The sequence below is a fragment of the Melozone crissalis genome, unplaced genomic scaffold, assembly GCF_028551555.1.
Source record: "Melozone crissalis strain CALT ecotype California unplaced genomic scaffold, PUWL_Pcris_2 ptg000027l_1, whole genome shotgun sequence".
Classification (NCBI taxonomy): Eukaryota; Metazoa; Chordata; class Aves; order Passeriformes; family Passerellidae; genus Melozone; species Melozone crissalis.
In genome coordinates, this window is record NW_026535805.1 from 55,720,176 (window position 1) to 55,733,314 (window position 13,139).

A 13,139-nucleotide genomic window follows, 5' to 3' on the forward strand; every position below is an offset into this window, starting at 1 on the left:
AGTAGTTAAAGGAAAAGACTGTAAAGAAAGCTAAGAGAGTACATCTGTTATGGTGGCTGTAGATCTGTAGATGTGCACCATGTAGATATTGTAAATATCATATATATATATGTTTGTGAAGTTTTTTTATTACTACTACTACTACTACTACTACTACTACTACTATACCAAAGATGTTTATGGACTTTTCCATAGTCCACCAAATATTTTTTGTCCTGATGTTAAGTATAGCTTCTGTGCCCTCATCATCAGATGATGCCCTCATCTGCCTTCCTTGGAAGCAGTAAAAAATGACCACAGGTAGAGAGTATATGCAGTGTTCCCTATAGCACTGTAAACCTTGTTTACATGCTCACAGTAAAATTCATTGAGTATTTGAAATCACAAAGGAATTCTCCACCAACACTGATTTCTGTGTTTTGTTTTGGTAGCATTTTCTCTAGACTGAAAAAAAACCCCCTTTCCTGGGCTTTAAAAAATATTTTAATTTAATGAGTTCCATATTAGAAAAGGGGGCCCATGAGAGTGATAGTGTTGTGAGTCTGCCATCTTCTCATCCTGTGCTGTATCATCAATTTTGGGGGTTTGGATCTTTTTCCAAAGCATCATAAAATATGTCATTGGGTGCTGGAGAATTTCTTACAGCTTGATGGGAAGGAAATACAGAATGGTTGTGGACTGGGTTTACTGATCAATCTTGTGCTGGAGTGTTGAAAAGTTCATCTTATTAACAGAATACTTTGAATTATAAGTATTTTTTCCATGGTGTTCTCAACTTCACTTTTTTTCTGATTTTTTCTCTTTTTTTGGAGGAAAGGTGAAAGCTTTAGGAATAATGTGTGATTGGTTTTCTCCTCCTGAAAGGATATATTTCTTTCCTGAGCATAACGCTGCAGACATTCTGCCAGCTTGCTGTATAACTGAAACATAAATACATTTTTGATTTTTGAATGTGTTAAACATTTACACGAAAGAAGGAATAGTGGGGAAAAAACCCTCACTTTTTAAGTGAACACATTTGCTTTTCATCATTCATTTAATCAACATCTGTAATATGCAGTCCCAGGACAATGTACTTGCATGAGAAAAGTTGAATATATAAGTAACATCATCAGGCTTTATATTAACTAGTTTTTTACAGCTCCCTGATACAATGTTCTGGTTTGGGAAGTCCAGGCTGTCTGTACATCCATGTAAAGGGGGCATTTCTCTTTCTTGCACCATTCCTGCTGGTTCAACAGTTCAACAGCTGGGACACTATACCTTGATGCAGCATAAAAATTTGTGTCAATGCAGACTCCTGATACCCGCTTTAGCATTTTAGATTTTTCATTTCTTTCCATCACATTTACTTATGTCACTTGTTCCACCCATAATATTATTGAGTGTCCTTTGCATTTATAGCCCTTAAAATTTTGTGTAGGTATGATTCTCCACCCTCTTACCTTTTTGCTCCCATTTTGCCATACAATTAATGTGCTTTTTTTCTCTTCTTCCAGAAATTTTATCATCCAAGCCCCTTGTTAATTTTAGGCTGTATTTGTGGCTCACTCTTGGTTGAAATCTTTCCATTTAAGATGCAGAGCACAGGATGCAATCTGCATTATCTCCCAGAGGCAGAGCTTCCTCTGGTATTTGTGATGTGTTTCCTCACTGTGTCTAACATGAAGTTGCAGAGCTTCTCTCTTGTTTGCTTTCTGCACCATATCATATTGCAAACTTGCATCTCCCACTTGTCTTTATCACTGCATTACTTGTCAAGATTTTTGCTACTCATTCATGCTTTAGATTATTTTTACTTAGCATATTTAAAAATAGTAGTAGCTTCTGAGTTTGTTCTGTGAGCTGAATAATTAAAATACCAAATTTAACTTAACCTCATTATTACACCACTGCTTTCCAGTTCAGGAGTGGGGTGAAGGTGGGTGTTGTTTTGGGGCTCTTGTTGGTGGGCAGGTATTTTCTGAACTTCTGCTTAGGAAAACTGCCTTAAACATCATAAAACAGACACCCAAATTGGATCTCAGAAAGGTGGCTTGGCATGTACTGAAGCACCATATCCATGGAAGCTGCAGTCTAGCTACAAAAGAGGTAGTGACAGTCAGTATGAAATACCTCTAGCTTCTTGTCTTATACTGCCTATCTGCAATTCAAAGATCAGATCTTCAGATATTCACCTGATATCATAGTTACTGCATGTTTTCAGTTTTTACAAAAGTTATACATTCTGGTCTTCTTACATTGCCATGTTAAGGGGCACCAGTGTATTTACAGTGTTTTCAGTGCTAGAGATCATACACTGCTGTGGATGGGCCCCTTTAGAGAACACTTGCTCAGATGCTGCTTAATGGTAGCATTTTGTTTCCAAAATATTGTTTAGAAGTGTGCCCAGCTGCTTCTCCCTGGAGGAGGGGTCTCATTTTGTTCTATCTGATGAAGCTCCTAGTTGTAAGTTGTAGGTCCTCTGTAATTAGTGGGAAGCAGATAATTCTACTAGAAAGTGTTTTTAGATCACTTGATCTTTTTTGAGGATCTGTCCATGACAGACTTCAGTTGGGAGTCTTGGGTGATTTAACTCCTATCTCAGGCACCTCAGTTTAGAACCAGTAGTGAACTTGGATAACACTGAACCAAGATGGACTCTGAAAGGGCGAAGGTTTATTCTCAGTTATTTTCCCACCATTTCATGGTGCAATTTCAGCAGATACCTTTAATATCTGTGTTTGTAAATGCATACACAGTTAGTGATGGGCTGTTCTTTCTTTGCTGAGCATCTGATGAATGATCCCTTGATAACAGAGGGGAGATCTTTATATCCTTGCCAAGGTTGCCCCACAGTGTGTTTAGAATCTCATGCAGACAAAACCGATTATTAAATATCACTGAAAAGGTCAAGGTATCTCTGACTAATTGAGGTAAATGTGCTAAACATTGTATTTAATTTTTTTTTAATAAAACATACCAAGGCCCACCCTGTGGCTCCTGTCAGCAAGTGGAAAATACAGCTTAGATTCCAGCCATGAATATTCCAAGACCTGAACTTGATTGCTTCACAGACGTCCTGTATTTAGAAGAATCCCTCGTCTACACTGTTTTTTAACCTGTGCCCAGATGTCCTGCTGGCTTTGGCCAGAATCCTGCCAGAGAACATACTAAAAAGTGTTGGTCTTAGAGCCTGGGCCCTAGCCTGGTTTCACTTACCAGTACTGAGGTTATGATGCAGACTGGAAAACATGGGTTTTATCACATGTTAGGAGATAATATTTTTTGTGCTGGTTTCACCTCTTTCTATTTACAGAAGACATACAAGGGGAAAAAACCATGCTAGCTAGTGAATTAGAAGTGCCTCTGCTCTGATAAAGCTCAGGTTATTGCTGTACTGACAAAGAGAACTGTTTGTTATACTGCTCTTCTGGCACAGCTCAGCTGCTCTGTGCATGTATGCATGCTTTACTGTATTTGTGAATTTGCTCTTTTAGTGTAAGATGTCATTAATATTCATGTAACCAGTGTGCTGGATGGGATCTCTAGGTATTGCTGTATTTATTCAGGGAAGAATTAGAAGCATGTACCTGAGTATGCGCACGTGTGTGTGTGTGCATGTGTTAGACTTGGCATGTGCCCAAGGTAATGCCAAGGCTAATGCCTTAGAGGTAAAGGCACTGAAGTTGTCAAGCAAAATTTAATCCAAAGTTTATGTGGGAAATGGATCTATGAACTGCTTGCATGCTTTTATGCTCAGTCCTTAAAAGTTCATTTGATTTTACATACTCACGTTTTATATCTTTGGTGCTATTGTTTGGGTGCATATGTTTCTATGTAAAAGGCAAATAGCATCCTGACCTTGTAAATCATGTTCATCCTTAGGATCGTTACTCTCTGCTGCTGTCCTGTTGCATTTACACTGCTGTGCTCTAACCTACATGAAAACACGAACTGGGTCGTTGTATGTTTAAAGGTGGCATAAGGTAGTTCTGCTGAACAGTAATTTCTTCAGACACTGTGAGAGAATTTCTGCCTGTGTGTCTGTGCATCCTGGATGTGCCTTCACAGCCCTGCATGTGTTGATTCCCTTCAACAGCTCAATCCCTAGCTGGATCCTCAGTATGCCTATGGAAATTCTGCCAGAAGGTCCTGTGATCAACCCTGGATCCTTGATTCACTTTGTTCTCAAACTATGACAATTCAAATACCCTTAGTGAAGTTGAGCTGACAAGCATGAACCTGATGCTGTTGGTGACAGTCAAAAAGTCTATTTTTCTTAGGGAGCAAGAGATCCTTCAGCCCATCAGAGAATTTAAGGGTGTTATTTAGTTTTACCAGCATGTTCACAGAGTTGCATATACTAACTGCATTTGTCTGGAAAATAAATTCAGCTCTTCAGGGAGCATGTTATGTGCCTCACAGAAGACATTTTGTAGAAAATTTAAAAATCTTTCCTTCTGTCACTCAATCTCCCATTTTATATAATGGAATTAGAAGTCTGGAAAGAAAGAAATAGAAAAAAATAGAATGCATCTGATGCCAGGACACAAAGGGAAAATTTGGGCGCTAAGAAACAGGAAATGTAGAAAATTTTAAAGGAAACTTTGAAATCAAGTGCACATTCCTCTGCTGTATTCTATAGCCCCTGTATGTTGGGAGGGGTCCATAGAAGATGTCAGCAGAAGATTCTTGTGCACTAAGCAGCCACTAGTGAACTAAGCCACCATTACATGATTTGTAACAAAAAATACAAAACTTTCCTACAAAATTTTGGTTATTTACTATTTTTTTTACATTTTTGGTTTACAGAAACAGTTTGGTTACCCAGAAAAGTAACCTTTGGTTAGAGCATAGAATTGTAATTTACCATACAGTTATTTAAAATATTCCTGCTTTTGCAATGTATATTTTCATGTGGAGTCATCTAACTTCACAAATTTCAGTTTATTTGTCTATAAAAAGCATGCTAAGACTTCTCTGTGGTGCTTAATTCTTATAAAGCACTTTGAAATAACAGTTGTAAGATCCTCTGTTAACTGTGTTTGAGATATTTGTTTTCTTACCTCTTTAATATGCCAAACATTTGTTTAGAATTACAGGAGATCCATAGGGTAAAGTAGAAGAAAATGCATACAGTATGTTTTTGATTTCACACCAGGAGAAAAAAAGTGTTTTGTCATTTGTGTCCATTCTTTGGCTCTTTTGCTGTCATGAAATCCTGTGGATTTGTTGATATTGAGCTGTGACAGAATTCACTGGTACAAAAACCAACATCTTAAACTGACGAAGAATAAATTATTCAAGATTTTAAAGTAGATCTCTATATTTTACATATTATATTATATTAATGAGTGAGTGAAGTGAATGGGCAAACCCAGCAGGTCCTGCTGTGGGGAGAGGACAGCCCAAGCCAGCACTGTCTGGTTTATCCTGTGCGTTTTCTTGGAAATCGCTCGGCACAGCTGTGGCAATAAAGCACAGAATACTTCCCTGATCCTCGTTGTTTTGCCTGCAAGTTTCTGCATACTGAGTAGAAGAAATTGTGTGATTAATGTGGCATTCTGTGTCAAGGGTAGACTGTAGATTACCGTTAAGTGCATCATTATGTTATCTTTGAGAAATTTACTGGGTTTCACCTGACAGATGATAGCTTTTCTTCTGCCAGCACAAGAGGGGAATAACAAACTAATACATGGAGTGACCTAATATATATCAAAAGAAATGCTGCTTTTGACAGAGAAGCAGCTCTTGCTTTTTGAAGTGTTTTGAAGGAATTTTAAATTAAACTTCCTCACTTGTTTTCTTTCCAGAGCCGGCTGTGTGGGTGCAGTGCTGTGCTTAGGCCCTCCATTACTGAGCACCGGATGGTGCAGTGACTCTGATGTAACACATCATGGATTGTTTCCTTCCTTCTGCCCCCTGATTTGAAGTCTGAGTTCCCTTTGGGCTCTGAAATGCATAACTGGTGTGGGATCTGAGCCTTGTGATCTTTTTGGTGGTGGTTATTGTGTTAACCATTTCTGCCATCCCAGTTATCAAGAATGGGTTATGCAGCAGGAGCAAGTGCTTTCCAAAAGCCTCCCTGCTCAAAAGCCAGTGAGAGCCTCCAGCAACCACTGCTTCTGTCATTAAAGCAAAGTGAACCAGTGATTTATTTCTGAGAAGTTTCACTTTCTGGTATTTTCTTCAGTGGGCCAGAATATTTTTATTTTATAGCTCTGATAGAGATATCTGAGCATATCTGTGGTCTGTCATGAGCAGGGGTGGTCTGTTCATTGAGATCCAAGGGACAGGACTGAGAAAGCATGGCTGTAATTACTGTATTCACCTACTTGGGACTTCCTCTGGAAAATAATCTTTGAAATGGCTCTTGCTCTTTTCTGTTGGTCAGTGTTTGCCTTTTTGCATCCTGACTGCTTTTCTCTCCTACTTTATTTCTATTAGCAAAATGCCTCTCTGTATTAAGAGCGGGTGGCATGGTGTGACAGCCCTCTCCAGGCCCTGGCTCAGAAGGCACACACCTGGGGGCCTGAGTCCGCAAAGAGCATTTCTTGTGTTATCAAAACTGGCTGAGTTCAAAAGCATTGACCTCCTGTTGTTGGCATTGAAGGACTTAACTGCTCTGAAAATTAAGTGACTTCTTTCAGTACTGGTTGTAAGTGGCATCCAGTTTTCAAGCATGATTTTACATTTCTCAGCACCATCATTTACCAGTCCCTTAAAGAAGTGGTATTACCCATTCAAACTTCAAATTGTAGCTGAAGAATATATTTCAACTCATTCAGTAGAAGGCACTAGTGGAAAATATTACTGTGGGGGTGTTTTTAACTTTATCCAATTTGCATACTTGTAGTATTTTTATAAGGAAACCATTTAAACATTTTACAAAAATCCTTTGCTGGTGTGGTTGAGACTATTAAATTGTGCAGTGTTAAACAGCAACTTATTGGAAATTTAATGGTTTGGCTTTTTTGTACTCTGTTCTCATTTTAATCAAAACAAAACAACTTGCAATTTTTACTGCAAATCCAAACCCAAGTTTGGACATAACCCTTATGCAGTGAAGCTATGAAGGTACTCAGTTGTCATTTTGTCATGTTGCTGTGGATAGATTTAGATAAAAGCTCAATTGAAAGCCTGGATTGTACAGGAATGTATGTGTGGAATCTTGCTAGAAGTCTTTGCTTTATTCTTTAATATTTATATGGACCAGTGATCCTGGAAAGTGAATCATATTCATTGGGGATTCTTCCTAAACAAAGACCTCGGTAAATGCCATGCTGTTACAGAATGGGTATTTAATATTCCTTGTTTTGAGAGCTCACTTTTCCTGTAAAATAAGTAGTTTCTCTTCCCTCTGTGTTCTAAAATTTACTGTGCAGGTCATACATTCCTGAAGTTAATGGACTGATTGCTCTAGATACAGAAATATATAAACAGTGTCAAAAGGGAAACTCCCCAAGTCCCCACGCCTTCCTCCTGTGGTGTGTGTTGAAAGAATCAAGAGCAGAACATTCTGGGCTGGTTTGTTCTCTGGATGCATGCTCAGGCCATGCACCATTTCATTCTCTCTGTGATATATACACACTGCTAGACGAGGGAGTAGGAGCTGCCTTGGCATCCACATGAGTTATGTGAAGAGTTTGCAGGTAATGTTAGCTTTTGGTTCTTAACAAAATGTAGAACTTCTGAGACACTGCATCAGATTGTAGGCCCTTGAACCATTTGGGGTTTGAGCCCTGTGAAATGTAGAGTTAAAAATTAATGATTAAATAGAAGCAGCTGCCTTGGTGACTAAACAAAAGAACATCTATTCCTTGAATAGTGAACTTTAGTGTAGGTGCTCTCCTGAGTGGTGTCCTGATTTCACTGAGTGAAATCTCACAGTTCAATAGCATGATAAGGGAATAACTGGTAAATAAATTGGCCAGTTGTACAAATACTGTTGGTTGTCACAATCATCAATGGTGACAATTACAGTATAATTTAAGAGTGCTTGTACTGTTTTTAGTGGGTTGACCAAAGCAGAGTCAAGGATAGGTGGTACACGTCCTGGACACAAGGCGTGTTTGCCTTCAGTCAAATCACTGGCCAACTTCCTGTAGTCCCTGGATCCATTTGAGTCTCTGTTTCCAGAGTCTTCTCTTGCTCAGCTCTCTGCCTTTCCATGTGCTTAACAGATAAATATTACTGGACTTTGAACTGGGGGTAGTTTAAACTAGGTGAATCTGAATGTTACTCTCTAATACTGTTAATATTTGTGCATTATATCTAAACATATATACATATGTATGGTAAAATATACTATACTTTTATTCTATAAATCAATATTTGTAGTAGTTCTTGTATTTTGACTGATGGTTTTCTCAAGAAACTTACATTAATTATGAGGAGGGTTACTATAAATAAAAGGATCATTAACCTTTGCACATTATTTAATGGTATTTATGTGTCATTCATAGTTATGACAATACATGGTGGTTATGATAGTGTCCTCCATTCTCAGAATAATTGGTTTTATAATAATTCTGAAAATTGTAACTTGAATATAATTCTGTGCCATCTGCCTGATTTCAGGTAGTGTAAACTGTGTGTAGATAAATTCCAGGCATTTAAAAATTAAAAAACCCCAAAAATTATTAACTGATGGTGAGCATTTGAATATTATTAATTTCCTTAGTTTTACCTGAATATTTCTACTTCATTTATTTCAAGACACAAATAGGACATGCTTTTTTATATGTGTCATTATAACAAAACGGGTTAAATCTCATATCTACATTTCTGTTGCAAAGAAGTTGAACTAAATCTTTTAAGCAATTCTGCAGCCAGACGCACATTTCAAGATCAGGGCTTGGGAATTCAGCAGTAAATTAAGAAATAGTGGATAAATGTTTGAAAAATATGAATTTTACATTTCTCTGTTAATGTCTGCAAAAGGTTTAAAAAAGAAATTAAATAAAATTACCCTCCATTTTTAAAATTTGTGGGTCATTACAAAATGCAGGAATGTACAGGATGGGGTAGCAGTTTTCTTGGTTTCTCCCTTTTCTGCCAAGGTTTAGCAGCTTTCTCTGTGGTTAGTACAGCCATCCAAGCAACTAATCCTATATCTATAAACTGCAATGTCAAAGGATTAAAGTGTGCCTGGGAACACAGGTCAAATCTGCTTTAGATCACAACAGTTTGGGTTCACCTCCTAGCTGAAATATCACAAAACTACCATGTAATTTAGTACAAGTTTTGCATTCCAATACTTCAGCTGCTGGTTGCCTTTAATAAAAAGAGGCCCAGGATTGATTTCCCTGAGAAGGTATTTTTCTTTGTCTCAAACCAAAGCAGTATCAGCTGGAAAGCAGAAGGATTTATTGAAATAGTTCTGTATTTTTATATAAATAACTCTTTCAAATTCTGCTTTTAAAATTCTCTAAGAAGTACAGTTTCTGATGGTGGGTGCGTGACACAGAGGTTTCCCTCCCCTCTCTCTGTCTGGCTGAACACAGTGGCTTAGGAGACCGGGGGCAGTGGTGACAAGTTCCTGCCTGGCACAGCCAGTATGTTTCCTCTGGGACTTCTGCACCTCTCCAGGTGCCCTGGAGTGACAGCTGTGAGGCTCTGCAAGAACAGTAACCAGAACAATGGTTCAGCTGGCTTGAAGGTGTGCTGAGGTTGTCAGGCTACAACCTGCTTCCATAAAAATTGCTACCTTGAAAAAAAAAGACAAGTCATTTTCCTTCGGACTCCTTCTGAAGGAAACAGCCCCACTTCTTACAGAAGCCTGCTGCCTCCCTGAGATGGGTTAAAGATGTGAACAGAAAGCCTCCCATCTTCCCACGCTGGTACAGCTCTTGGATTATTATCAATCATTGATTCTTCAGGTAGATAGCAATGAAATTGCAACAAGCAGCCCAAGGACAATCAAGAGAGACTTCAGGGCCTTGGGACAACTGGTTAAGGAATCAAAAGCAGAGCTAGTATTCTCTGCCCTTCCAGCTGCAGGGAATGATGAGGGAAGAAACAAGAAGAGCCAGCAGATCAGTGCCTGACTCTGACAAGTTGTTCTCTGAGTATCCAGACATGGACAGTGAGCAGAATGAAGCCCCCATAATCTATGGGGAAATGGTTAGTGACCTGCTACCCAGCAGAGACACACAGTTGTCAGTGACCAGGGCAAGGGATTGTCACCCTGTACTGGGCAGTGTTGAGGCCATGCCTCGAGTGCTGAGTTCAGTTTTGGGCTCCTCATGATAGGAAAGACATTGAGGTGCTGGAGTGTGTCCAGAGAAGGACAGGAGAGCTGAGAAGCACAAGTCTGATGAGGAGCGGCTGAGGGAGGTGAGTGGAGAAAAGGAGTTTCAGGGGGACCATATTGCTCTACAACCATCTGAAGGAAGGTTGTGGCCAGGTGGGGATCAGTCTCTTCTTCCAAGGAGCAAGTGATAAGACAAGAGGAAAAGGCTTGAAGGTGTGCCAGGGGAGGTTTAGATTGGATATTAGGAAAAATTCCTGCACAAAAAGGGTTGCCAAGCACTTAATAGGCTGCCCAAGGGAAGTGGTTTATTCACCATCCCTGGAGGTATTTAAATGATGCATAGATGTGGCACTTGAGAATATGGTTTATTTGTGTATGTGGCAGTGCTAGGCTAACAGTTGGACTCAGTGATCTTAAAGACCTTCTCCAACCTAAAGGATTCTGCGATTTTATTATATTTCCTGAATTTTTGCAGTTTGTTCTGTTACAATGCCCAGATTGTGTAAGCATCTCTGGGTGGCATTCCCTGCCTTCCATTGGAGGGCTGCTGGGACCAGGAGTGATGCACACAGGTGTAGAGACATACATCAGCTGCATCTCATCTGGGAGTAAAGAAAATTATCATAAAATATATTTTACAAAAATAAGAATCTAATTTGCACAGCATGTAGAATGATATGTGCTAAGCAGACATATGTAGCTACATTTACTGATATTGAGTCACCAAGAAAGCCCAGCTGTTTATAACGTATTATCTACCAATGCAATATCCAGATCCTCTCTTAGGTTTTTTTTTGATACTTCTGTTAGGTAGGGTTGTGTCTCTTTGAGAGTTATTCCTATATGAGTTACTGCAATATATTTTTACTTCCAGAAAAAAGTTGCAATTATTCTTTTAGAATATTTGCTTGATGTTAGCATTGAAATATAACTATGAGTAAATGTATTAACTCACTTTCGATTAGTATGGGTGGATGTGACTTTAATTAATTTATTTTTACTTTAAGGCCATAGTGTGTTATTATAAAATAAACTAATTACCACCTTCAGAATGTCTATTTCATTATAAGATATAAAAAGCAATATCTTGTGCCAGTATACCCATTGTAGTGAAGAGGCTGTATGCTTCTTGTTCTGTCCAAGTTTACCTGTATTAAGCTGCAAATTGAAAACCCTGTATGTTGTCAATTTTTCAAGTTACCATCACAGCAGCTGACATTTTTAAATTTGTTTGTTTGGTTTACTTAGAGGAAGCAGTTTACCAGGTGAAATGAAAAGCAGTGTACTTATCCTGTGATAAAAAGCCCGCCGGGACTGAGCAGAGGGCTCCTGCCTGCTGCCCTCTGCTGGGGTTACTCCTGCCGGTGCTTCCAAAGGCCGCTCACCTCTTACTCACCTCTTGAGTTCCTATCATAAAACACGATTTTGTAACTGTGTACTTGTTTGCTTCATGTTTTAAAAAACTGAATCTGGGCACATCACACACCTTTGGGGCAATGTGCCTGGAAGTTCAGTGTCATGCGATGGAGACTCGTGTAAAGGTTGGGTGTGCATGGGCTGTGCTGCTGTGCCTGGAAGCTCAGTTTCATGCGATGGAGACTCGTGTAAAGGTTGGGTGTGCAGGCTGGGCTGTGCTGCTGTGCCCCTGCTGACGGTGCTGTCTGTGCCCTGGCAGGTGCTGCGCTCCGTGCTGCTGTTCCCGACCATCGAGCGCATGGCTCAGTCCCCGCAGGGCAAGCTCATGACGCCCCTGCTGTGCAAGCTGCGCTACGCGCTCTACATGCCCGTGTTCCTGCTGTCCTTCCTGCCCGAGGGAGTCAAGGCCTCCCTGGTGAGGTTTGCTCTGCGGGGGATGAAGACCTGCGATGAGTCTTCAATAACAACCTCCATAAATCTCTTCAGTGTCGACTGCATTGGTGAGCACCTTTCTGTGTTAAACCATCTCTTGTATTTTTCTCATTTAGTAAATGTTGATTTAGTTTTTTAGTATTAAAGTATGAGTTTAACATACTTTAACAGAGGAGTAACAGATCTGGTCTTTTCTACAATTAAGACCATGGGTACAGGAAAGTCTCGTATGAGTAAATTAAAAAAAAAATGTTAAAGGCAAAATAGCAAAATATTTTCACAAAGAATATATATTTCTTAAGCAAACTGACCTATACTACTGACATGATTTCTCATGTGATTAAAACACTCTTTTTACAATGTACTTTATGTGACTTACGTCTGCTTAGTTTTTGCATTTCATTCATATTGGATGGCGAATGTAAATCAGTAATCAGTTTCACAAAGAGTTCTTTGCATCTGTTTTTATTAAGCTGTTTTAGCCAGCTGTATAGACTCTGTCATCTGAATTGGAATATTGGTAAATTCAGAAAAGGACCTTCAGTCTACAAAGACTCATAGAAGTTACTTTATGCACTGAATTTCAGCACTTTTTTGGGCACGAAGAGAAAGATTAACGCTTCTCCAGTGTATATTGTACATATATTTTACACATTCTAGCAAGAGAAACAACTTTAAGAAGCAGAATAATTTCAGATATATTAAGTTAAGTTTAGAATGAAAACCAGAACGTGAATTGTGCTATACTCCAGGTATTTTGGTAAGTTAACAGTTTAAAACAATTTGGAATGGAATTGACATGCTAACGCAGTAATAATAGCAAGAAGGAAGTTTTGATTGCATTAATAGTAGTAAAAACACATTCCTACATTTCCAGTTGGGCTCTGTCTTCTATCAGTTAAATTTTACTTACTAATCATCCAAACAGATGTGCCAGAGTAACTGGGATTGCAGTGAGGGGCTGTGCCTTTCATGGGTCTGTGGCTCTGTGTGGGAGGCTCCCTGTAGGACTGTGGGGCTTGTGCTGCCAGCCTGGGCAGCCCCACTTTTGTTG

The 13,139-nt window shown here is 39.2% G+C and overlaps 1 protein-coding gene across 1 annotated transcript in view; it reads left to right on the forward strand.

The window, feature by feature from the left end:
* The window catches only part of LDAH (lipid droplet associated hydrolase), a 112,591-nt gene that overhangs the window by 60,327 nt on the left and 39,125 nt on the right, over positions 1-13,139 (forward strand). Inside the window, exon 5 of the mRNA XM_054279566.1 lies at positions 11,913-12,153. Within this exon, the coding sequence (XP_054135541.1) occupies positions 11,913-12,153 (241 nt within the window). The remainder of the gene's footprint in view (positions 1-11,912; positions 12,154-13,139) is intronic.